At 45.5% G+C, this 27,946-nt stretch overlaps 1 protein-coding gene across 1 annotated transcript; it reads right to left on the reverse strand.

Moving 5' to 3' along the window:
• Positions 1-1,260: 1,260 nt before the first annotated feature.
• LOC119372348 (uncharacterized) lies at positions 1,261-27,266 on the reverse strand. Its single transcript, XM_049419860.1, has 9 exons — positions 27,242-27,266; positions 25,767-25,826; positions 22,221-22,310; positions 20,834-21,100; positions 19,043-19,256; positions 17,575-17,731; positions 16,772-16,830; positions 1,569-1,716; positions 1,261-1,272 (listed from the first exon to the last, which is right to left on the reverse strand). Exons 1-9 carry the CDS (start codon positions 27,264-27,266, stop codon positions 1,261-1,263), a joined length of 1,032 nt encoding a protein of 343 aa, XP_049275817.1.
• Between the last annotated feature and the right edge of the window lie 680 nt (positions 27,267-27,946).

A 27,946-nucleotide genomic window follows, 5' to 3' on the forward strand; every position in this document is an offset into this window, starting at 1 on the left:
TTGGCATCGTACGACACGAGCGCCGCATGCTTCATCTACGCGCCAAAAGAGTTTCAACGCATTTCGATCAGGGAGCGAAGCAGCGCGCGACGTGCAGGCATTGGCATTCACACACAAATAAACTTTTAGGGGCGAAGCATCTTATGGCGGAGTTCAATCCGGTGGTGGTGGTGGTGTGCGACGTGACCACCTTATTGTGCATGCGCGAACGTTCTCCAGTTCCCCTCTCCACTCCCTCTCTCCCCTTTCCCTCTCCACATCACCTCTCTCCTTCCCTTTCCCCCTCCCATTTCTCTTTCCCACCACCTCTCAACTTCCCCTCTCCACTCCTCCTCTCCCATCCCCTCCCATTTCGCCCTCTCTCCTCCCCCTTTCCCCTTCTCCCCTCCCCCGCTCCGCATCACCTCTCCCCTTCCTTTTTCCCCTCCCCCTGTCCATCCCCCCTCTCCACTTCCCCTCCACTTTCCCCTCACCACTCCACCTCTGAAACGCGGGCTCTACATGCCGAAACACTGCTTCGCATCGCCTCATAGCGGGAGATGGTGTGATTTTTTTAAAAGGCTCTATCTTTAAGGCACATTTTTAAAGGTCGGCAAAAAAAATGACGATGGTTGCATAAGTCTCGCAAGGCTTGAAACAGAGAAGCTGGACGATTCTGAAGTCTAATCTGGTTGCTTGTAGGTTGTTGCTAGGCTTTTGCTAGGTGATGCTAGGTTATTTCTAGGTTGCTTCTAGGTTGTTTGCCGGCTTAAGCTAGATGGTGCTAGGTTGTTTCTAGGTAGTTGATAGGCTTTTAGCTAGATGATGCTAGGTTGCTCCTAGGTAGGATGCCGCGTGCTAGGATGTCACATGGCCTCTCAAGCGCGGCTAGAGGCGGGCGTTCACTTCGTCGTTGCGGCGTTCGCACGACAAGAAAAAAATTTTAAAACGCGGCGTTAGCATTGACTCGGCCTATTAATGCTTTTGGAGAGTAATCGGGCGCGCGATGGAATAAGCTCCGAATTAGTGAATCAGGGTAATTAGTGAGTTAGGTAATAAAGTTATGCAATTTGTGAGATTTATTTACCTATAGCTTGTTTTAAAAGACCGCGTAAGCTTTCGCATTCAAGTCGTCTTAAAGGTTACGTGTTCTGGCGCATTCTGCCGAGAACTTCAGCACAAGGTTGCCTATGGTACTAAAAAGCATGTCGGTGAATTGGAGAATGAGAAGGCGAGGCCATTGCCGTGTAGGGACGGACGTCGTATTTACAGACTATAGTACTATATCAGTTCCTGCGCATAAGGCAGCCCGGTAATTTGTCCGTTACCATGCTCCATGTTAAGACTGGAACGCATCATTGTGGTAAACAGGGACGTAGGCAGAGTTTTTTTTTTTTTTTTTTTTTCAGGCGGAAGTGCAAAGACTCTCCCATACGTCGTCGTCCAATTTCAATGACATAGGCAATAAGGATCGTGATCATCTTCATAGTTGAATATGGACACCATCTATTGAACACAGCTTCCGATACCGGGCGCCCCGGTCTTAATTGGAGGCCATACATGACGCCACAGGAACTCGCGCCGCTTACCAGGTCCGGAAACTTCTCGGCTAAGCTTTTCTGCGGTTCGGGAAACGAGCCGGTGTTGATCGCGGAGGGCGGCGCTGTGTAGCAGGTTCCGAGGCTCTCGAACCAACCCGTGGAACTCAGCGCTATCACCGTATCCGCGTTTCTACTCCTGCATGTGAAAACAGAACCATTGCCTGCTAATGAGGCTGCAACGGGGGTCAGTTGGTAAGGCTTCATCTTGTAATGCACCTCCAGGAATGAAAAGGACCGAAGAAAACGAAAGACCCATGCGGGGTGATGCGCAAACTAACAACTTACATTATTTCGACCATGGACAGACTTCTGTAAAGTCTCGAAAAAGAAAGGAGAAACACGAAAAAGGAAGCAAAAATTCAACAATCAAAAACGGTAGACGGTAGTCAAAGGAGGCATACCAGCCTCCGAGTTAAACCGCGCCAATGACACGTGTCATGCGTTATGCATGCTGATATGCCTTCCTTGACTATCGCCTACCGTTTTTGATTGTTGAATTCTCTTTTTTTCTCGTGTTGCTCTTTTTTTTTCGAGCCTGTACATAAGTCTGTCTAAGCTCGAAATAAAGTAAGTTGTTAGCAGGGCTGGGCAAAGATACTTTGAAATTGTATCGCCATACGATACAAGATACTCAGGCAAGAAGTATTGGAGATACAGATACAAGATACTGCCGCAATAATTGTATCCGATACGATACTTTGCAATTGTATCTTAAGATACTTCGATACATTATCAAATTTGTTATTATAGATCCATATAATGTAGCAACAAACGCCAATGTACGAAAATGTCTGCTTGGAAATTTCTCAACTGTGACATATTTTGTTTCACTTGAATAAAATGTCTGTAAGTATCTCGAAAGTATTGCCCTTCTTGCTCAAAGTACATTAGTTTCCTTCCAAAACAAGTTATTGGGGTTTGTTTTAGCTTCATCACAGGACAACTCTTTTTACACTTCGCTGACAACGGTTCTTGCTTGTTATTTTTGCAATTGATGGGAGTCGCCGCTCAGCTTGCCGACCAGCTAGCGGGTTGCCTTATAATCACAATAACTGCAATAAGAAGCCTTCCAACGACGGCGCAAATACCGGTGTGGACTTTTACCTTGTCCATAAAAGACAGTTGGCAAAATACCGTATATCCGGACAGGTGTACAGCAGCAGCAGCGCTGGTAGCGACATTTTCTTTTTTTTTCTTTTTTTTGGGGGGGGGGGGGAGGGGGCGGGGTGGAACGCATGGTGTATACTAGGGGTTTGAGACCTTTCGCTAGCGGCCCGGCCCACACACATGACCGTCTTCGTCCCATTTGTTTTTATTTTCGTATTGAGTATGTTCGTGAGCTGCACAGACATGACTGGTCTCAAGCATTCCTTTCGTGAGGAACATGTGGTCACCATGTGCTGAAACGTAACCGTGGAGCAAAAATTCTATATTTCACAATATGCGTCCAGATTTCACTCGTTTTGTACATCGGTATCGGTGTTTCTCGAATCCTGACTCCAAATCCCCTTCAGAAATGACCTATATATGAGATATGGGAAAGGCTTCCTTTAAATCGTAATTTTGTTCAAACTCTCTCCCACCATCCTCACTGTCCCGGCCCTTGAAACTAAATTTCGCGGCGACGGCCCGCTGGCTATAAGCTGAGTTTGAGAGCCCTGGCGTATACGCAGATGACGTAAAACTGCAATGAATTTTCATATTCTACTTATCTGCTGGCGTAAAAGATTCTTTGTTGCACTAACGTGCAATCTTTTAGCAATTTTTCTTCAACGAGAGAACATGTGCAACACAGAAACGTCTCAGACGTATTGTATAGTTACATAGGGCGTCGCAGGACGCCGCCGCTATTGGCGCTATTGTCGCTTTTAGCTCACATTACGTAGCGATTAGTAACACGAAAAATATTTAAGAAGGCCTAAAAGAGGAAAACAAATATAACCAAAATAGAGAGGTGGTTGTGTGTCAAACATTCACATTGAATGAGTACAGAAACACAATACAGATGGCGCCCTTAATAGCTATGAGCATGAAGTATCGTCAACTTGCCTGTTGAGACAATAGAAAATTCAGTGCCTATGGAAAATCGCCTGAAACGGCTCGTTGGGACGCTCATGAGTAAAAGGGAGCATTCAATAAAACAACGTTTCTCGAATCCCCTTCCTAACATCTTTAAGGCGGCTCCTAATGATTTCCATTATTATAATGCAAACTCAATTTCGCTATTTTCCTAAGCGGTAAGCAGATGTTTTGTACTGTATACTCAAGCACGCCCACATAATTATATAGTTGTTTTCAAAATCGTCTTGGCAACGTGTACGTGTGTTCACAGTAGTAGAAATAAAGCAGACAGAAGAATAAAGCAGAGATCTTATTTTGGGAGCGCGTTACAAAAGACCTACTGCTGTGACCAGACTGGACAAACAGTGCAGAGACCTAGATAATGTATGGGATGCAAAATGACAGCTAAGAAAGCACCTGTGCAATTAATGACATTATAATTTCATAAATTTTTGAACAAATGTAGCAGGAGGTGAAAAATACGGTACGCCAAGATATTTTCACTTAGGTAAACGCTTGCTCTTTTAGATCTAGCTTCTGTACCAGTGGCGCTAAAGTTGTTAGAATCTTATTTGCATTTAAGTTAATTCATTGCATGCAAGTCAAGATTACATCCATGAGATCCTTCCAATCGCTGATATGTAAAATTTACAAGACGCAAACCAACCCCATTCTTGCACGCATCACATTTGGTTACGGAGCAAGACGCAAGACGCAAGAGAATCTTCAATAACGACACTGTAGCAATATCAAAATTTGCGCGATAGACGCCGCACGCAGTGGAGATTGCGGCGCAGGACAGTTGCTAAGAGCAAGTGTCGCGGCACTGGCGCAACTAAAAAGAAAAAGAGATAGAGAAAACAAAAGGTACGTGGGCTGGGCGTAGACGTCCGCGCGCTTGTCGTCCTTATCTTCTGCCCTCACTGGAGGACTCTGGCGAAAAAATAAAATTGCGTCACTGCCCTAAGACTTATTCAGATGGCTTAGTAGCACCAGTACCAGCTTGAGAAGCGGAGATTGGCCAGCGATTGTTGTTTCGCACGGTTATGTTGCGATAGAAGTATCTTGTATCTTAAGATACACGATACATTATCGAATGTATCAGAAATACAGATACAGATACTCGTCTTTCGAGACGTATCGCGATACAGATACAAGATACCCATAGAGTAACTAAGATAGTATCTGCGATGAAAAAATCCGTAAAACAGGTGGTGGATGCTCGAGCCAACGTTTCGACAAGTGGACTTGTCTTCTTCAAGGCTGGAACTGATTTCCTTAGCTATCGTGTGTATGTGCTTCGTGCCCTCTCCAAAAGAGGGGAGAAGGGGTGGGGGGGGAGAGGCCACCGCGACGATTGGGTGAGTCATAAGGAACGAAAAAAAAAAAAGGGGGGGGGGGAGGACGGGAGGGTGTACGTTCCACTGAATGATTGTCGATGGAAGCACGTGGCATTTTAACAATAGTAGGTTCGAAAGCTTAGAAGAAGGGATTAACTCTCATTCGTTTTCGTTGTGTATGTACCATATCGAATAGATTCGAGAGCCCCCTTAGAAACGTTAATGCCTGCTGGCTGGAGTGTATTGAACTTGTGAATAAGGTATGACTCTGTATATTTTCTGTCTCTTGGGGACCGGAAGTTCGACTGAAGTATGTAAAGTTTGAGATCTTCGAAGTTGTGACCTGCTACATTAAAATGCTGTGCCACTGCTTTGGGTAACTTTTTCGCTGTGTCCGCGCGATGCCCGTTTAATCTAACATTAACAGGTTGTCCCGTTTCGCCAATGTACCGTTTTTGACAATATGAACATTCGATCATGTAGATAACGTTTGAACTAGTGCAGGTGAAACTAGATTTTATATGATGGACGTAATCACTTCCGGTGCTTTTAACTATAACGTCATCTTGAAGGTGCTTACAAGTCTTACATCTTGGACGAGAACACGGTGTTATGTGGGCAGTAGAATGAGGGTTTACTTTTGCGTGCACTAACATGTCCTTAAAATTTTTATTGCGGCGATACACGACCTTTGGTACTCCGGGAAACGCTTTTCTAAGCCGCTCGTTGCTTGCCAGTATTGGGTAATACTTACGGAGGATATTATTTATGTTTGGTAGCGCATTTGAGTATTTGGTTATAAATGCTGGCGGCTGGTTAGGCTGTGCTACGGGGGCCCTTTGAGCTAGTGATGATTTCCTATCTAGTTGACATGCTTCGTTGAAGACCTTGTTTAGAGCATCATGCGGGTAATTTCTTTTAACTAATGTTTCCTTTAAGTTGCTTAAGTGGTGAACGTAGTCGTTGTCATCGCTACAGATCCTTCTTATACGCCTCGCCTGTCCTACAAATATCCCTTGTTTGCAGTGTCGCGGGTGATGACTAGTGTAATCTAGGTATTGCTGGCTGTCTGTTGGTTTTCTGTAAAGCGTCGTCTTTAATTTTCCTGCTTCAATAGATACCGTCGTGTCTAGGAAGTTAATTTCACTGGGAGAATGGTGCATGGTGAATTTAATACTAGAGTGGAACTTGTTACAGTGGTCGATGAATGCGTTTAGTGTACTTACGCCATGTTCCCATATGATAAATATGTCGTCTATGTAACGGAGATAGGTGGAAGGCTTCACTGGACATGACTCCAACAGCTCCGATTCTAAGTGTCCCATAAAAATGTTGGCGTATGTTGGCGCAAAAGGGGTTCCCATGCTAGTGCCGAAAGTTTGCAGGTAGTAGGACGAATCAAATTCAAAATAATTTAGCGTCAGGACTAGTTTAAGTAACGATAGGTAAACTTCAGCATTATGTGCTTGCTCTCTTTCTATGAGTGATTTTGAGACCGCTTCAATCCCTTCATCGATAGGTATATTCGTATACAAGGAGCAGACATCTAATGTTACCAGAATGGCCTGGTTCGAGAGTGTTTGTGTTTCGTTAATAGAATCTATTATTCGAAGGAAATGAGGTGTATCTTTAACAAAAGACGGTAGGTTAGATGGTATTTTAGATAAATGATGATTTAGAAATGTTGATAGCGACTCAGTAGGTGTATTGTTGTTAGATACTATAGGCCTGCCCGGTATTTGCGCGATAAGCAGTTCATCTATGGACACCTTATGGATCTTCGGAAGAAGGTAGAAGCGGCCTGCTTGCTTGTTTTTAGGCATCAGGAAGCGGTGCTCAGAGTGTGTGATTAATTCCCTAGCTAGAAAATCCGTGATCGTATGTTGTATGCTATTACTATATTCTTGAGTCGGGTCGGTGGCTAATTTTCGATAGTGCGTATTGTTGCTGAGTTGTCTGATAGCTTCGTTTTTATATTTTTCTATAGGCCAGATTACTATACTACCTCCTTTATCCGCTGGTTTTATCACAATGTATCACAAAGATAGTATCTAAGATACATGTATCTTCGATACTGCCCAGCACTGGTTGTTAGTTTGCGCATCACCCTGTGTCTTTCGTTTTATTCGGTCCTTGTCATACCTGGCAGCGCATTACAAAATGAAAACATTACTGCAAGAATTGCTAGATCAGGGGTCTGAAACATGCGGCCCGCGGACCTCTCGCTAGCGGCCCGACTCGCAGATGACCGTCTTCGTCTCATAATTTTTATTTATTTTCTTAATAAGTATGTTCATGAGCTACACAGACGTGACTGCAGTGTCAGCCATTTTTTGTTTCGAGAGGCACCTAATGCGGTCACCATGTGTTAAAACATAACCGTGCAACAAAAACTCCATTTCAGGATCGGCGTCCACATCTGAGTCATTCTGGGGATTAGTATCGATATGTTTCTGGAAATCTGACGTCAAATTTTCTTCAGAACTTACCCATATATGGGATATAGAAAATACCTTCTTTCGAATGGCAACATTAGCTGCCATTTAGTTCAAGATTGCACGTTTTCTGTTTGGTCTGTGTGAAATTACCCCGCCCCTCCTGTGTGATACCGTAACAGGGGCTTTTAAAGAAACACTAAAGTTAAACGCGAATCTTATATAAACTGATGAATTGTCTTTGACAACGCTATTGTCGTTAATTTTGCGATCATAGGTTCATGATAAGAAGAGAACTGAGGTCAAAGTTTCATTTTTGAATTTCACTCTCTAATCGCGGCACCTGAACGTCAGTGTGACGTCACGAATTTCAAAGCCCTCTGTTATATTCAATTATAGCAATATTGAACAACGTTCCCCGAAATATGCCACGTTAAGCCTCCGAATTGGTCAGAAGACGATGTAATTTTTACCGAAAAGAATTATGTACGACTTGGAAGACGCCGTCAATATCTGTGACGTCATGGCAAGTTGGTGTGAGAACTTGAACATGGCGTCGCTACCTGTATTTCCGTCTTGTGTATTTTGCGAGCTAGCAAGCGTCCCCTTTCGGCAAGAGTGGCGTTTTTGGTATTGGGTCATTCCACGCCAAACGTCCCAGACATTGCGCTCGACCCCCTCCAATTGTATTGTAAAAAATTGTGGACGTTCATATCAGTGCACTATTTGCCCTCGGAAAGTATTTTTTGGAAAAAAAAATTTTCTTGTCTGTTACAGCGATTTGAATTTTGCCGTAGTGGGTCAAACATAGGTTGCGAAAAAATACTCTAAAAGATACAATACTTTACGGAACGCCTTAAATATCTGCTGTGTACTGGAAAAGGAATGGCACTATCTTTTTATTGCCCATTGATGACCACTACTTTGTCTCACGATGTGCTTTGTGGTGAAGCAATGCTGCAATTCTGCGCCCATTTTGATTATTTTTTAAAAATTCTACGAACACTACAGACAAAATAAGACTATATCACATGGCTGGATAGTTGGCAGTAAGCGTGCCAAAAAAGTATTGAAGTCGATGACCGAGTAGTTTCGAAGTGGAAGGGGCGCAAACATTGAAAAATGTGTGAAATGCTCCACGTTCAGGCACATGTAGAGTGGTGATGCAGTCCAAGTAAAAATGCACGCTTGGTCTCGTTGGGAAGAGTAAACAAAGGAGATTTATTTGTGAAAGTTTAATCGGAGTGTTTTTTTGTTTTAGGCGAGAAACAAAAATTTATGTTGAGCGTTCGCGGCGTGCCTGGGCGCGGGCCCGTAAGTCCGCTTCACTGCGCCGCCACTGTTCCTTGGGGCAACGGAAGTATGCAGCGCCCACGCGGGTGGCACGATCGTGTGCTGCTGTGATTTTTCACGTTTCGACACGCATTCTTCGGCTTTCCTAGTGCCGCCGACGAAGTGTCAGGGAAAACGAGGGAGGGTTCGTTTAAGGTATATTATTATATAATAAAAGTGGCTAACAGGTACCGAGAATACACTTATAATTCGTTTTTTTTTTTTTTTTGGCCAGCTCGCTTGAACGTGACTCGCGCCATTCGTGCCTCGGAGCCGAATGGTGCTACGTATTCTTACGCTCGGATCTTCGGCAGAGGTGAACTTTGCTCCGGTGATCGCGTCGCAGAGCGAGCACGCGGCACTCGAAGGTTCGTCTTTCGGCCGCATCCCTTGGCAGCGCGCAAGATAAACATTGCGAACGGTGAGTATACTGCTATTGTGTCATATTTTAGACGGAGAGCCTGTACAACGGAAACCGAAAGCGATAAATATACAAAAGGACGAACAAGGCGGCTTCGTCCTTTTAAATGTCTATCGCCTTCGCTTAGTAATCGCAAGGCGATTACTAAGATGAAGGCATCGCATGCAGCGTGGAAGAAAGTTGAGCTCTCAGCAAGGTTTGAGTGCAATCTCTCTCAAAGGTACGTGCACGTTTCACCATCTCGTGCCATCATCACTGACCACTCTTAATGCCGGGCTCACCACCTACTCAGCAACACAGGCATTTCAAGTGGCGAAGACCGAGCAATAGCGTGGCTCTGTGGTAGAACAAGTGGCGAAGACCATACGTCGGCAACGGAAGTAAGAACTGCAACCTCCGCACAGATCGAAGACACAACCCAACCTCTGCGCCTGTCGTACGTGTGCATGCAGTGACGTGGCAATGAAATTGTGCTCTGCTCCGACTACTACCCGGCAGCCTTTAGTGCCCTTCCGAAACATTCTGCCAGCCATATACACTGTTTGCAAGTTTTCAGCAACGTGAAAGCTCACAGCAGCAGACGATCGTGCCACCCGCGTGGGCGCTGCGTACTTCCGTTGCCCCAAGGAACAGTGGCGGCGCAGTGAAGCGGACTTACGGGCCCGCGCCCAGGCACGCCGCGAACGCTCAACATAAATTTTTGTTTCTCGCCTAAAACAAAAAACACTCCGATTAAACTTTCAGAAATAAATCTCCTTTGTTTACTCTTCCCAACGAGACCAAGCGTGCATTTTTACTTGGACTGCATCACCACTCTACATGTGCCTGAACGTGGAGCATTTCACACATTTTTCAATGTTTGCGCCCCTTCCACTTCGAAACTACTCGGTCATCGACTTCAATACTTTTTTGGCACGCTTACTGCCAACTATCCAGCCATGTGATTTAGTTCTATTTTCTCTGTAATGTTGGTAGAATTTTTAAAAAATAATCAAAATGGGCGCAGAATTGCAGCATTCCTTCACCACAAAGCACATCGTGAGACAAAGTAGTGGTCGTCAATTGGCGATAAAAAGATAGTGCCATTCCTTTTCCAGTACACAGCAGATATTTAAGGCGTTCCGTAAAGTATTGTATTTTTTAGAGTATTTTTTCGCAACCTATGTTTCACCCACTACGGCAAAATTCAAATCACTGTAACAGACAACAAAAATTTTTTTTCCGAAAAATACTTTCCGAGGGCAAATAGTGCACTGATATGAACGTCCACAATTTTTTACAATAGAATTGGAGAGGATCGAGCGCAATGTCTGGGACGTTTGGCGTGGAATGACCCTATTGTAGATGGATATAATATTGCTACGAGTGAAGTCGATTTTGCCGTAATTGACTGATTTTAAAAATAAAGTTTTTTTTCTCTCTCTCTCGTCTCTCCTTTGTGTCACCTTAACATGCTCCAAGTGATTTAAACTCCATTTTCTGCTCTAAATCTGCTCCAAAACACAGCTCCTTCTGCTCAAGTCTGCTCTAAAGCAGCTCTTTTCTGCTTCAAAAATTGCTCGGAATGCTAAACTGGATGGATCACCACTGATCAAGGGGACCCTGAAATTGTTTTGACGATTTTGTAAAAACGCATTGAGCCGGTAAAGCAAGTACTAAGAACAATTTGCAGACCGATTCAGGCTCTCTGCGTCAACTGTATAATAGATTACGAGACTTTAAACATGCGAATCGCTACAGAACGCAGCGCCTCAGACGAACGAGTTTTCAACTTCCCACGTCCATTCTACGTAGCATTGTTTCATGTTACGTAGCACCTGCGACCGATCTGATTGGATATGTCCAATCTACGTCACTGAACTTCCGGTTGACAGCGAGCGAGTGTGCTTGTCTTACCAAGTGTTCCGTGTTAACGTGATCTGCGCGATAGTGGTTATCTTGAGGTTTCTTTTCCCGGGCTCCATAAATTGCCCTAGCTGCGTCGTGTGCCGCAGATCCAGCGATTCGTGACTTGTAAAGCTGGGAAATCGTGTAAGGCTTGTAAGATAACTGGCAAGCTCTTCGCTGCAGTGAGCGTTGGGCTTTCGCTATCCGATCAACGTCAGGATCCACGCGTCTGCGGCTGTAACGTCAGCCCTGAAGACACAACCACATTGCCCGAGTTTAAATACGTTCCGTAGTAGCTCCAAATATTGACACAACGTTGCCACTACATTGAGAAAGTTGCTTCAACGTTATGGCAACGTTGCGTGCTACTAGGGTTGTCGTTCATAAATACTTTCTTTGTTCGCATATTTCATGGCCTTTGCAGATTGTCGACGCACAGGAGAATAAATATCCGGCAGATCCCACGCACTGTGGGAATCGATGTAATGCGAAGCAGCCAGCAAAGAGCTGAATACATCGCCTTGTTTGTCTTTGAGCCAAATGAAATCATTCATGCCATGGCATCTAGTCCATCATATATCGCATGTTTGCCATGCACGCATGCATGCACAATCTAGTATACACCACGCCAATGAAACGTATATTCTGTTATATACAATGTATGATCTGTCGTTTATGTTCACCACGCACTCGTGTCATGCCATACCAATTTTGGTATATATCCAGTTAACAAAACGGCCGGAAGCGCACCATGACAGTGGCATGTAAAGCATACCGTACATACATGCATAACATGACTCGCATGTTAAGACCTCTCATTTATGTTCGTCATGCAGTCACATCGCGCAATACCAATTTTGGTGTATATCAAATGACCGAAATGGCTGCGAGTGCACCATGTGTAGCATGCAAATCATGACATACATGACATGCATATCATGGTTTTTCATGTTACCACCTCTCACTGATGTTCATCATACAGTCACATCGCGCAATACCAGTTTTGGTGTATATCAAGCTAGCGAAACGGCCGCGAATGCACCATGAGCGTGGCATGTAAATCATGACATACATGGCATGCATGTCATAGTTTTCATGTTACCACCTGTTATTAATGTTCTTTATACAGTCACATCGCGCAATACCAATTTTGGTGCATATCAATCTAGCGAAACGGCCACGAGTGTGCCATGAGCATGGCATGTAAATCATGTGGTACATGTCATGCATGTCACGATTCTCATGTTACGACCTTTCATTTACGTTCGTCATACAGTGGCGTCGCGCAATACCAATTTTGGTGTATGTCAAGCTAGCGAAACGGCCCCGAATGCACATTGAGCGCGGCATGTAAATCATGACATACATGACATCATGTCACGGTTTTCATGTTACCACCTGTTATTCATGTTCGTCATACAGTCGCATCGCGCAATACCAATTTTGGTATATATCAAGCTGGGAAATGGCCGCGAATGTATCATGAGTGTGGCTTGTAAATCATGCCGTACATGACCTGCATGCCATGATTTCCATGTTACCACCTCTCACTTACGTTCGTCATACGGTCGTGTCGCACAATACCGATTTTGGTGTGTATCATGCAAGCGAAACGGCCGCGAATGCCCCATGAGCGTGGCATGTAAATCATGACATACGTGTCATGGATGTCATGTTTTCATGCTACCACCTGTTATTCATGTTCTTCATACAGAAATGTCTCGTCATACCAGTTTTCGTATATATCCCTTCATTTAAACGGCCGCGAGCGCCCCGAGACGATGTCATGTAAATCATGCTGCACATGACATGCGCGTCATGATTTGCATGTTAGGACCTGTCATTATGTTCGACATGAATTCTTGTCACGCCGTACCAATTTTGGTATATATGAAATTAACGGAACGGCCGCAAGAGCCCAAAGACCGTGGAATGTATATCGTGCTTTTCATGACATGCGTATCATGATTTTCATGATATGACCTGTCATTTATGTTCGCAAAATGTTATGACACACAAATTTTGGTATACATCCGATTTACGAAACGGCCAGGAGAGCACAAAGTCGTAGGCGGCTAGATAGATAGGTAGATAGATAGATACGCTCAAAGTCGCAGAAGTTCGCTAAGAAATGCTTCGCATTTAAAATAAGAACGACCGATGAGGAGGCTGGAGGGGGGGGGGGGTGTCTAGTGAACCTCCCCTTTCCCCCTAATGGGAACACTGCGCGGAACGCCTATGCCTACAACTTAATGGACGCTACATGGGTGATTCCACGTAAGATCGAACAAACGATGGCTGGTCGACCTCTCAAATTTATTTCAAATTTTTATATAGTATTGCCTGATGAGTAGAAAGAAGAGATCCGCAATTTGTTTTGCCGCCAAAAATTTTTTCGAACCACAGGAAATCAATAATGACGAAGAGGTGGAGTGGAGCGCTCATCCGCTCTGCTGTTTTGGCCAACTTTCGTTATGAATTGCACAAAATATATTAAAGTTAGGTAGCTGAAATTTATTTACCTAAATATATGCATGTTTTTGCTTCTGCTCAGGTATTTTTAGTTTTTATGTGTAGTGTAGATGTTTTTATAAAAAACCTAAAAAATGGCCCAATCGGCAAAATTTTCTTTACTTTGAAGGTCTTTATCTCGAAAAATACTTGTAGCAGAGGCACGAAAATTCCGCATTACGTTCTTCGCATGCGTATCTACCAAACTGCCAAATCTTGTACTTACATAGCTTTTCAGTAAAGAGATATGATCGGTCTAAGTTCAAGAAAACACCGAACAATGAAAACTTCTGACGACAATTACAAAAAAACCCCATTTTTTAAATTTCTTAAACTTTGTCCACTTATTCTCCTCCACATCAGCTTTCAAAATCATTAAAAACATGTTGCATAATGTCGTTGCACTAATAGTTACGGCCCCTCCAATGAGACCCTTAGGCAAGGATGGGCAATTCCGACTTCTTGCCCAGCAAGTGTATAAAATGCAGGCAGGATTAAATTTCTTTTTATTAAAAGATCAGCAGGTACCTAAAAAGGTGTCGCCGGCACTGAAGACGTTAATTTTGAAATTATTTGGTCACTGCAGCGGCCACGAGCGCGGAGCTACCGAGTAGGCGCGCGCGCACCCGAGATGCTCGTTGTAAGAGACGGCGCAGTGAGAGCTCGTTCTCGCGTCCTCAGACCGATTGAGTTCGAAACAGCAACACCTCTCGGGTGACTTCAACGCATGTGCACTGGAGCTTCGCTATTCTATCCGCCCTCTGTTCACATCTCAGCTAGGCGCTGATAACACGGCGGAGATGGAAGCAAGATGAAAACTCTATAAAGGAGCTATGAGCGCTCGCTTCACGCACGCTGCTGCCACAGAAACTGCGCTGCGCCAGTTGCGATCAGTGGAAAGCATGAACGTGGCGCTCCAGTGGCAAAGCAAAATATGGATTGTCAAAGAAAAGAAAAGCAAAACTATCGGTAACCGGATGCGCTTGTCTATATTAGATGTCGGCAGCAGACGGCGTGAACTGGCCGCGCCTTCGGTGCGCTGTTCACACTTCATTCGGCGCGGATAGTTCTTGTGCTTTGCTCTTACTCTACTCCTCCTGTGCGTCTCATGACGAGAAAGTATAGCTCTGAATGAGTCTATTGTGGAGACTACCTTTCGAAGCACAAGAAGCTTAAAGGAGTACTGACACGAATTTAAAAAAAAATCGGATTGTTGCTCTAAATAAAAATACTGGTGTCGAGAAACGTAAAACGACTATTGTGGTGCCTGGGAATGCATCCTATATATTTTAATTAGCGCCACCTTAAAAAGACACTTTCGGTTTCGATATCGAGGGGGTGGCTTCTCAGTGTCGTTTCATAGCAGTGTGACGTCACGGAGATACAGAAATTCGCGACGTACTAGCGGGAAATCCGTCATCTGCTCGTGGTGCAATAGACAACGATGAGTGAATTGTCGTCCAGTGACCCTGACAGTGATTTCTACGATTTAGGCTGCATGCAGGACGCAGCACTCGCTAACTCGGAGGAACTGTCTTGACTTGTCGGGATAATTTCCTTGCAGTGTGGCTGGCTTGCAAATGCTCAGCGACGAAAACTTCAAAGTCAAATTAAAATATTTTATACGTGTTCTCCGACTCCGGCGTGTGGACAGCGTGGACACTGCATACCAACGAAGCAAAAAATGTCCCTTTTGCGATGTCTCAAAATCGTGTCAGTACTCCTTTAATTATTGCAAAGAAGCCAAAATTTCGCAGAGTTACCGACCTAGACATAAATGCTTTGAAGGAACGTTTAACGCCCGAAAGATCAGTGACTGTCAGTGAAACGGACTACTTGTGCTACGCGTGCTTTTGCTACCACTGCAATGAAAGATCTTCACGGAACGCACAGTTTAACGATGACATTCTTATGCCCCCTGAAAAAGAAATCGACGCAATTAACCAGATCACTGCGACTACCGGTGCACGTGCGTTCAAGTCACCCGAGAGGTGTTGCTGTTTCGAACTCAATCGGTCTGAGGACGCGAGAACGAGCTCTCACTGCGCCGTATCTTACAACGAGCATCTCGGGTGCGCGCGCGCCTACTCGGTAGCTCCGCGCTCGTGGCCGCTGCAGTGACCAAAATATTTCAAAATTAACGTCTTCAGTGCCGGCGACACCTTTTTACGTACCTGCTGGCCTTTTAATAAAAATAAATTCAATCCTGCCTGCATTTTATACACTTGCTGGGCAAGAAGTCGGAATTGCCCATCCTTGCCTAAGGGTCTCATTGGAGGGGCCGTAACTATTAGTGAAACGACATTATGCAACATGTTTTTAATGATTGTGAAAGCTGATGTGGAGGAGAATAAGTGGACAAAGTTTAAGAAATTTAAAAAACGGGGTTTTTGTTTAATTGTCGTCAGAAGTTTCCATTGTTCGGTGTTTTCTTCAACTTAGCCCGATCATATCTCTTTACTGAAAAGTTATATAAATACAAGATTTGGCAGTTTGGTAGATAAGCATGCGAAGAACGTAATGCAGAATTTTTGTCGCTCTGCTACAAGGCTTTTTTGAGATAAAGACCTTCAAAGTAAAGAAAATTTTGCCGATTGGGCCGTTTTTGAGGTTTTTTATAAAACATCTACACTACACATAAAAACTAAAAATACCTGAGCAGAAGCAAAAACATGCATATATTTAGGTAAATAAATTTCAGCGACCTAACTTTAATATATTTTGTGCAATTCATAACGAAAGTTGGCCAAAACAGCAGAGCGGATGAGCGCTCCACTCCACCTCTTCGTCATTATTGATTTCCTGTGGTTCGAAAAAATTTTTGGCGGCAAAACAAATTGCGGATCTCTTCTTTCCACTCATCAGGCAATAATATATAAAATTTTGAAATAAATTTGAGAGGTCGACCAGCCATCGTTTGTTCGATCTTACGTGGAATCACCCACATACAGCAGACTTGTACTCATGAGAAGTTGCGGCGTACAGATACAGTCAGCATTTTCTGACATTGGTAATTTAGCGCCGCGATGCACAAAGCTGAAGAAAAAATTCATTCGTGCGGAAGCCCAAGATGGCAGCACCCATGAATCTTAGATAATAAGGATACCATTAGAGGAGTACGTTTAAACATGGTGCACTCACTCTACAAATTGTGTAAACATGCTTTTGTATATATTCCATGCGTCCCTCTCGGTGTAGTCGTACATTCCGATGCCTACGATCGTCTTCCTCGTCTTGTCGCCGCCTTGTATTTGCTTCAGAATCTGCAGGAGATGTGTAATAAGAGGAAGGCACAGTATAAAAACAGTGACACTGTTCGTGTAGCATGCGCACGAAAGAGACAAAATATATCTATACTCTAGGCGGTTTTGCTTGCGGAAACGGCGATATGATTGAGACGCGCCGTAGCGGGAATGACCCTGACCACCTCGGATTTCATCAACGTACGCCTACGCCTAAGCCGTGGCCTGGAATCGAACCCGCGTCCTTTATATTATCAGCGCGACACCTTAACCTTAGCTCTTGCAGCGAATTAAGAGAAGTCACAGGGTTCCATATGCATTCGCCCAAGTCGACTCGAAGGCGAAAGCCATATGACTCTGTTTAAAGAGGCATGTCTACTCCCTTTGGAGATTATTATACTCTCTTCGGAGAGTCATGTGGCTCACAAGAGAGTTGACGTGCCTCTTTAAAGAGAGTCATATACGTGGCAAGTCAAGACTCCCCGAAAGGAGTCACACATACTCTTTTCTTTTTTCTCCGAGTGTAGCGGAAAAGTCGCGAAAGCCTCTTGATATTGGAGGCTTTCTTTCTGGCGATACCGGTTGCCCCGGCCCCTACCAAAACGGCAGAGGGCAGAACACGAAAATAAAAGAGGCGGAATATCGTAGATCTTTTCTTTGGAAATTTCCTGCTTGAAAGTTCTGTAGGTTTGCATGCTTCCCGTATGATTCCTTCTGTGAAAGCAGTTAGCATTCTGTGGCACGACCGCTTGCACGTATACGTACCTTAAGCGCGTTGAGCGTATCCTTTGTCCGGCTCACTGCATCGTTGGACCGGACAATCAGGTTCAGAAAACCGTAGTGCATGATTTTGTTTTTCGTGGCCAGAGTGTCAAGGTGCTTGCGCAGCGTATCATCGCTCAGGTCAATCGTTGCCACGTACCTGCGAATGAATTCGTTAAGCAGCTTTAGCAGTCCACTTAGCTTTCGCCAGTTCTGCTGCGTACGCAATTCGCAAGAGCCCTTCGTAAGCAAATTTCGTTAGACCATTGCACGTGCCGTATCCGCCACGATGCGGACAAATGAAGATTTTTGTTTTGTAGCGTTAGCTACACTCGCCTAGCCGAGCCAGTTTCGCGCGCCTCCTCAAGAGCCGTGCTGCGCATGCGCGAGGATCAGTGGTGTCACACAGCAGGCGCGCCGGAGCCAGCACCTCCCGCGCACTCCGCCGCCACGCGCGACTCGCCGCCTCCGGTCTGCGCATTCTGCCACGTCGTAGCCGTGGCAGACTCACTGGCGCCGGCGCGCGCCCATCTATTCGCCTTCGCAGTGCAGTCGCCGTCCGACACTGCGCTGGAGCCGCTTGATAGCGCCTCTGACTGGCGTTTGCCAGTGTGGTACAGCCATGGAGAAGGAGGGCGCAAACGCTGCTTAACGGCGCAGAAGAGCGGAGAAGCTTAACTCGTCGGATCCCGAAGTAGTTGTCTGGCAATTAGCGGTTGAGCGTAGGAAGCGGAATGAGCAGAAGGAAACTAAACGTGCAGCGGAGACACGAAAAGCAAAGAATAATCAGCTGAACCTTTGATAACGCTACGTATATCCTGGCATAGCCGAGCTAAGCCACTGCAACATTTTTCGTTATCTTTTTAGGGGCGCGGGCATCGAGACGCCTGCCACGGTGGTCTAGTGGTTATGGCGCTCGACTTCTAACATCCGAATGCGCGGCCACTTTTCAGAGCCTGCCCGAATACGCCATTGCAGGGTATTCCAGCTAACTTGCGCCATGTATTAAAGAAACATATGCACGACGCATCTCGAATTGTTACTGCATTGTTCTGAGCCGTGCAGCACGTCATGATCTTTCTTTTCAATCCACCAAGCTGGATAATAAACAAAGATTGCTTAATTAACCTTTTTTAATTAGTAACGCTAGGGAAAAATCTTCAGTACAAAAGTCGTAGAACTTGTTCAGAAACGTCGGAATATCTCATCTGTTCTAGATAACTGCCAATCCCCCAGCTCGGTAATTAGCAGATTGCTTAATTAACCTTTAATGTATTGACTCAAGCGAAAATGTTCAATAGGAATCTTTCAACGCTTTTTAGCAACGTCGGATTATTTAATCTATGCTAAGATAATTGCCCTGGTCAATTTTTCTCGGTTTTTCGTTAGAGTTAGCGAAATTAAGAAAAATACTTGGCCTAAGTTAGCTGAGATACCTTGTATTGCCTTACTAACGACGATCGTGCCTCACCGGCTGTCGAACCCAATGCCGGCGCCTGTCGTGTCGCGTTGCATCATTTCCGTCTTGAACATTTTCCAGCTGACGTCTATGCGGTCACCGTACAGTTGGCCGTTGGACACGACCAGGTGGCAGAAGTACATGTAGTCGCACAGGCCGTCCGGGGGCAGCATTGATGTCACGACGGCATACGTGCCGATCGTGCAGACGAGCTCACTGACAGAGACTGCGCGTGGCGGAGAGCAATCAGTCAACCAATGACCATGTTAGACAGGCAGTCAATGACTAGGTCAGACAGTCAGTCAATGACTTGGTCACAGTCAATGACTGTCAGACAGTCATTCATTGATTTCGTCAAGCAGTCAGTCAATGACCTGGTCAGTCAGTCAGTCAATCAGTCAATCAACGGCTAGGTCAGACAGTAAGTCAGTCAATCAACCAATTACTAGGTCAAACAGTAAGTCGCTGATTACCGTATACGTACACCAGCGTAAGAGTTGCACCCTCGCGTTGACAGCCCGAAAGTTTTATGGGAAAAAATATTCCGACGTAGAACCATGCAGTCACGTTGGGTGCTTCAAAGGAGTACCCGCACAGAGACGAATAAACCATTTGCAACAATGCCCTGGACATGGACAGGGCATGCGCAGTACATGCCGCGCATGCACAGCTGCGCATGCGCGTTTCTATCCTGTCTGCGTTTCAGTACGTTTCTATCCTGTCTTATTGGCAGAATATTTATCGCCACGAACATATATAAATGTTTACTTCAATCGATACTGCGCAAGACTTTCTGTCCCCGCTTTTAAGCAGTCCACTATTCTACACCCGAAAGAACAGGAGTGTGAAGGACTATTCTGAAGCTGATTCACTAACGCTATCCAGCTGGCCCAGACACAACGTTTAAGATAAAAAAGGGGGTATAGGCGAAATCAGCAAAGTAACAGATAAGTTGAATGAGATGTAACAATCCCTGTCTTTGTACTTCGTCAGCGAACACGTCATGAAAAGGAAACATAAGGATGATACGTAGCCTGTACTGCGAGTACACATCTTGCTCGAAGAATTAGCTGACGCAAACTACCGAGATGAAAAGCGCCTGCAGGTTTTTACTCGCACAAAAATTTTAGTGGCCAAGCATCCTTAATTTTCGTAAGGCATTCTTTTGGACATAATACCGTTATAGCACCCTGAAATGAGAAAAGGTAAAATAAGTCTTTTATACCTCACCCACCAAAGAGGGTGTTATTAGGGTGTTCATTTGCTTGTGTTATTTATGTCTGCTGTGTGTCCCTTTTTCTTTCGCGCTCCAATCTTCAAAAAAGATTGCCACGTTGGACGACACATTCTCTTTCTAGACCTGCCACGGTGGTCTTGTGTTTATAGTGCTTGACTGTTGACCTGGAGGTCGCGGTATCGAATCCCGGCCGCGGCGGCCGCATTTTCGATGCAGGCGTAAATGCTTCAGACCCGTGTACTTAGATTTCTGTGCAGGTTAAGGAACCCAAGGCAGTTGTTCGAAATTTTCGGAGCCCTCCACTACGGCGTCCCTCATAATCGTATCGCGGTTTTGGGACGTTAAAACCCAAAATTATTATATTATCGACGACACTCTCTTTCCTTCTTATTATTGTGCTAATGTGATTGGTCAGGAAACGCACAAAATGCGTCTCTTCCGGGTCTCTGTGCCGGTCGTTCGTTGCTCGACTACCGTGTGTCGTTTTACCACTGATACCTAACAATGTGTAGAGCGAACTAAAGTTTCGTAGCGTGCATGTTTACGCGTCTTGAGCATGTGCTTACACTTTGGTGGAGGCGGTGGAGGCGGTGGAGGCGGTGGTTGAGTTGGCGGAGGCGGTGGAGGTGGCGGAGGCGGCGGAGGCGGTGGAGGCGGTGGAGGCGGTGGAGGCGGTGGTCCAACAGGTGGCCCAACAGGTGGTTCAGCAGGGGGCTCAACAGTTGGCTGAACAGGGGGCTGTACAGAAGGCACTGCAGAAGGTCGTACAGGAGGCCCTACAGGTGGCGTGACAGGTGGCGGGCCAACAGGCTGTGGTCTAGGGGTGATGGCGTCTGGGTAAATCAAGCATCAAACAAAAGAGAGGCAGTTGACAACAAACAAAGTATGCAGAAAAACTCACTTATGCATTCACCTAAGATGACTAGAACACAAGAGCCATCTTTTTCTTCTATATTGATCCCCCCGCCCCCTAAAGCTTTCTGCACCTAGCATGGATTTGCACTGCCTCCGGGATCGGAGGCGTTGCTAGCAAGGCGCACTACTTGAAGTAGGCCTCCTCTACCTTCTCAGGGCCTCGAGCTGCGCAAGAGAGCCTCCTACTGACCCTCCTATAGTTGTATAGAACTTTAGATGTCTGCGGTACGTATTTTCTCCTCAAAGGCGGATGCACAAAAGCCTGCACAAATGGGTGCGCACTCCAGACTGACGTCATGAGCCGGACGGCCGGTGACCCCGCCTTCGGAGAACATTGCGGAGTGCATGAGCGGGACCACGACCTCCTCTAGAGAGGAGGTCGTGAGCGGGACTGCTTTAGTCGCGGAGGTGATCGGTTGCCGCGCTTCGGTCATCTGGGCGGGGCCTCTCCGGACTTCTTAAGTTGTATCCCACTTATACAGATGTTTTTGAGGAAAGGGGGAAGGGGTGCTTAGGGCGCCACCAAATGACATCGTTCAAGTCTGCTCTGGGACGGACGCAGAATTTACAAGAGGAAGAACTGGCTGAATGGAGGGATGAATTTGTTCGTGTCGCAGTAGCGAACGGCGATTTACCGAAGCGATTCATGGCTTCGCTTGAACGCTTTGGGAACTCCACATTTATCGTCCGCCAGTCCACCTTTTACGCCAATTACTCCCGTCAAGGAGTTTCTGATACTCGTTAACGCTAGTCTTCGTCATGCGGGAGATGTGAGCATGTTACACTGTATATGCCTCAGTGTGGGTGTATCCATGTCAAAGGCTCCAGTACCGGCCCAGTAGCAGTGACGCTGAGCGAACTGTATTTCCTAATGTGCAAAAGATCTTCAACTCTTTACTTCTATGAAGACGCGTTTCAGTTTCTTCTTGTGACCTATTCCTAGGAATGAAGGATGAACCATATTTTATTTAAGAACAAGGTATTGCGTGGAGATTGGTCTGCATACAATCTCGTATGACGCAAGTAAATGGCGCTCACTTGGTCGTGGTGCTGGCGGTGGAGGCGATCCACCTCCGCCGCCGCCTCCGCCGCCTCCGAAGTCAATGTTGCCAAGGTTGTCATCAGCATCTGCGTGGAACGTATACCGAGACACTTGAAATGTGGTATTGGTTGTTATTCCACATGAAAACAGCGCAGAAAGATGGGAAGACCAGTAGAAGAAGCCGTCCGTGTCTTTCTCTTACTGGTCCTCTGCCTTTTTGCGCTGTCTTTATGTGAAGTATGTCGTACCAACTCGCCCAAGCAACCACTTTAGTGGTTGTAAGTACAGGTAGTAGTAGTAGTAGTAGTAGTAGTAGTAGTAGTAGTAGTAGTAGTAGTAGTAGTAGTAGTAGTAGTAGTAGTAGGAATAAGGGGAATAGAACGATGGGTCCGTTTTGAAGCGACGCTCTCTCAGTCTGCCATGTGCCCTAGTAGTAGTATAGTAGCATTACAGGCGTCACTCAGGTCACGTGACCAGAGGAGCAGTCAAGAAAGAAACAAATAAAACGAAATGATGACGATAATGACACCCGAAATCATGATGATGACTTGTTTGACCGAAAGCCATCACCATCATCATCATTGCAGCTTCGCTGTCCGACGGCTCTCACGGCGTAGAACTGGCTGAATTTTTCTTTTTTGTTGTTGTTGGACACAGTCATACGAGGCCAACAAATAATGAAGTCAAGAAGCATAGTAACAGTAGTAAAAAGTATAGCTGCATGGTTACGTAGTTGCAGTTCCCATTTCCATCGTAGACATAATTTCCCATTCGATCGTAGCAATGATTTCCCATTCGATCATAGGCTGCGTGGTCCTTATATTCTTTGCTTGGGCTGCTTTAGCGTAAAGACGCGAGATGAACTTAGCCAAGGCTTTAGGTTTCTTCTGTTTAAACGTTCGCTAAGGATATCTAAGAGTGTTCTGTAAGTTAAAGAACTGTTTGCTCATAAGGCACGTTCAGGTACTGAACGCGATTCTCAAGCGTTCTGTTAAATCTGATGACTGACCTTGCGCCTGCTGCCCGAACACCGTGTAGACAATGGCAACAGCAAGAGCGATGAACAAGATCGCAACGGCGACCATGCACAAGCTGGTAAGTCCAGAGCCCTGATCCCTGGAGAATTGGCGCGAAAATAACACAATTTCATCGCGGTCGTCGACGCATCACCAGGCACGAATACCATAATTTTTAAGACGAAAGCCTTAGATACCTCGTCAAACGCGAAAAACTGATCGGCGGCGGCGTCCCGCGTCGCCTGCGTCAACACGAGTGATGTAAGAAACCATCACGTGATGACGTCACCATATGGCATCGTGACGTCATCACGACGTGACAGGTCGCAAAAACTTATGACGCCATTCTGTCGTACTCGTGACTTCAATCTGACGTAATCGTGACGTCACATGACGACGGCATCACATGACTCGCTCGGTCAAATGTGGTCACGGAGGCAGTGCAAAAGCAGGTGTAGTGCAGAAAGCTTGCAGCGCCTCTGATCCTGGACGAAATGCAAAACCATGTTGGGTGCAGAAAGCTTTCAGAGGGGGCGGGGGAGGATAATTACATCGACACTGTCAGAGAGGAAAAATATGATGGCTTTCGCCTTCGAGTCGTCTTAGGCGAATGCATTCATGCACCTAATACCCCAGTATTAATACTCACAGGGCCCCTTATAAGGGACCCTACGAGTTTTAATACTGGGGTATTAGGTGATAAAACTAAGTGTCTAATGATTAGGAGGCACACCACAGTTAAGAGGTGGGGGGAGAACGTTGGAATAATTTGGATCACTCGGGTTTCTTGAAAGTGCTTGGGTGTTTTTTAAACGCGAAAGCGTTCCTTGGCTTGGCGAAAGTGCGCACACTTCTGGCGCCCGCAAAAGCCGTATCCGGAAAGCACGTGACCTATCTCATCGGAACTGCGCACGCTGCTGCGGCGTAGGAGAGGGGAATCCCCGCTGCGGAAGGGAAAGTCCCTACTCAGCCAACATCACTTCGAAGCGCCCCTCCCTACAGCAACAGAGCCAAGGGAAACGCTTTTGCGCTCTCATCTCAGAACATGCTTAGTGACACTACAACTTTTAAAAACTTTCGCCTGTATCGTCATGCAACCGGTGTGGCCGGCAATCAAACCCGCGTCCTCGAACTAAGGAGCGTAACGCCTTAGCAGCTAAGTTACTACAGCGGGCAAAGTTACAAACACTGACACATATATGTGGCATGTGTATTACTGCGCTCACATATATCGACATAGGGAGAGTCATATCCACCGTTAAATACGCCTTTTCTTGTGCTACAATCAGCGATGTACGTGACGTCACTTCAGTTGAATATTTTCACGAGGTAGATACGGCAACAAGCCTTGTGTAGCTGTCGACTTACGCTTGGGGAACTGAAAAGCGCGGCGACAGAAAGGAACGGATTAGACAGGCTTTTGCGAAAACACGTCTAGAGTTTCAACGAAGCTTTATATCAGAACACACACACACTATTATATATATATATATTATGTCGAAGTGTCATCTGATCGTTTCTTTTTCTCTGTTGTACTGGTAACAGCACAATCGGGATTAGCAGAATCTATACAGATAGATTTACGGCTACCTAATCACCCGTTTAGACCAAATTATCTTACTTTAGCAGCCGCTTTTAGAGCAAGCATAAATTCATTACCAGTCGGCGCGCCCAGGACAATGCCTGTGGGGTGCGTCACAACTCCTGGCGAGTGGACACTGGCGGCAAGCACGCGATAAGCACGGACTTGGAATGCTATCGTTATCTTTCGTTCGAGCGGGTATGCATGCACCGCAACAGCTTGGGGTCACGTGGACTGGGCAGAAACGTCACGTGTGACGTAATACCACCGTGTGACGTAATACAATTTGAATAAAAGGCAAGGGTTCCGCATGCAGGGCGTTGCATACGTATTGCTATTTTGCCATAGTCAGTGGTTGGTCCGTGATGGGCCGTTAACCAACGATTGGCGGTTCTCACTATTTCGCAGGTATCACTACTGCCAGAGCCAGGGTCGACAAATCACACTCTACAATTGACGTCACACATGACGTTTTGTTGTCACGGGATCTCGAGCTGTCGAAGAGCAAATAGGCTACCGCCGTTCGTACCACCTCACCCGCAGCCCCCCAGCCAGAGATGGCTGGCACTAACAAGGGATGAAAATTCTGGGCCCGCATTCACAAAAACGTCTTAAGGGAATATTTTGGCCATTCGCGATGCGGGACATATCATTCGCGAAGGCGGTTGGCCAGTGGAAGAATGCACTTACGAAAGAGAAGTTTTGTGAATTCGGCCCCTGGTTTACACTGACATGACCAAGAGGTTATCGTATCTTCTTACACACATCGTGATAATCTCAACTCGAAATCACAAAGGTGATATCGTTTCTCGGATATATATCGTCATTGCCTTATATTCTCTTGCTACTTAGAAGTCTCTCGGGAACTCATGCTGCTTATCAACTATCGCTTTTTTCTTTCTTTTTTTGAGTTGCTCAGTATTCGGTATGGGGACGAGACTTACCTTCAGTGCCGCTCATGCTGCTCATGCCGCTCAAGCTGCTCATACTGCTCGCACCGAATCCTGTCAGACAAAAATGAACAAATTTGTGATGTGCGTTATCTTCTACAGCCCTGCCTTGCTGCTCGTATTTAACTATATGGCATTTTGACAAACGACGAAGAGCCGTGGCCGTAGTGAGTTAACATTTCGTCTTCTAAGACTTTGCCAGGCTTGCTACACCTTTGTGAGAACTCCAGGATTGCATTCGGGTCTCGTCGATTCGTCGTCTCTCCTGCGTGCTACTGTCAGTTGATGTTTCTTTTAGTGGGTACAGATTTTTTATAAGGCAATGACTATGAGCCTAAATGTACTTGTTGTCTTCCCATACGATGTCTACGATGAGGCGTAAAAACTTCGCCACTTTGCCTTTGCTAAAGTTACATTGAAACGACTAATTAACAAGCATTTTGTTAATAAATATTTTTATTATTAACTTGAGCGTTTATGACATAGGCGTCACGACTTATGGCACACCCATCACTGAGAAATTAAAGAAAAAACTTAGAGTATGCTTGAGCTTCGCCTTCGAGAGTAGAACGCGATAGCGTAGTCGGGCCCCGTGCGCATCACCTTCTGGATTGCTAGCCTGGCTTCGGTTCTCGGTGGGTACATCAACCGAGCCGTAAGGAAACGAACATGTGTGCGCGTAACATTGGCCGTATCAAACTATCCTATTGTCGTGGACCGGGAGGTCGAGGGTTTGATTCCCCGGTCATCCAAATCAACGAAACATTTTCTTCTAGTTCTTTGTCATCTGTTCGTGTGCATTTTACCACCGTCACTTCTGTCATGGAAATGACGTCAGTGAAGTCTTGGTGGGCATCGACATAAAACACATTCGTGTTAAAACAACTGACTAAAGAACGCAATCCCATGCTAATGAGACAGGGCGTGCAAACGCAGACACAAGAAAGAAGTCAGGACACCACAAACGCATGCTTTCACACTATAAGTGATAGCTCTTACCTGATGATCCTATTACAGAGTACCCACTAGCCATCTTGCCTGAAATATCAAAAGCAAGTAATGAGGCGTTGGACATGATGTTAGAAATTTTAAATTTGAGCAGGAAACGTGACATTAACAGTCCCTAGCAGCAAACGGTGGCTCATTTGGGCAGCTGAAGGTAATAGCCCAAACGTAGCGATAACAAAAGGAGCGTTTGTATCGGTAGCGTTTGTACAGTGTGCTGGTACAGTGTGTAAAGATTTGTACATTGCGCTGAAAATACTGCCATGCAACGCGACGTACGTACGTAGACCAAGTGAGAAAATCCCTAAATTACAGATAAAGAAGAGCGCAAGATTAGCACGAGAAAAATATAGCATCTGGACATTTAACATCGTACTTAAACAACAGCGCAACAACACTGGTAAGCGTCGGAATTTTTCGCACGTGCGTGTATGAGACAGTTTTTTTATGCTATGTGTACTTACCTGCGTTGTTTCTGACTATGAGCATGCGCACATGCTTGTTATCTGGCGTAAAAAAGCGAAAATTTTCTTCCAAATACTTCAGTTGCAAGTACAGCGTCGTGTGTGTCTTCTCTCTTTTTCTTGGTGCCGTCTTTTGCGCTGTTGTAGTACAATGCATATCAACCAACTCGCACAGTCTGCCATCCTACTTCAGTGGACATTTAAGTCCCTATTGTTGAAACTGCGGCTGCGCTCCTTTGTTTTAGAGTGCTAGCCTCCTATCAAAGCCAACTGATCGGTTAACTAGATATATGATAGAAGCTCTGCAGAGGAAGTGCTGAACGAACCTTATTAGGCATGACCTTTTGTTACACCATCAGTTAAGGGTGTCTGTTTGCTACCAGCGCCTGTATTGGACGCGCAGCCACTGTTCAATTTTTTTTTACTTGGGCGTATCTAGTGTCTACTGTTCGTTCTTCTACAAACACTTTCTTTTGCGCGTTCGAGAAATGAACCTTCGCTTGTCCTTCATGTTCCGTTTGCTGCTACAATGAAAAATCTAGCCCTATATGCGATACCGGCCTTGTTTGAAGCCCCGAAGAAGGCATATACAACGAAATTGCTTCATGAAAGATATTGGCGCGCATTATCACGTATATTAGCTGCGATTGGAAAATTCAGCTTTTTATTGTTAATATATCTGGGGTTTAACGTCCCAAAACCACG

Source organism: Rhipicephalus sanguineus, chromosome 10, assembly GCF_013339695.2.
Source record: "Rhipicephalus sanguineus isolate Rsan-2018 chromosome 10, BIME_Rsan_1.4, whole genome shotgun sequence".
NCBI classification, from domain to species: Eukaryota; Metazoa; Arthropoda; class Arachnida; order Ixodida; family Ixodidae; genus Rhipicephalus; species Rhipicephalus sanguineus.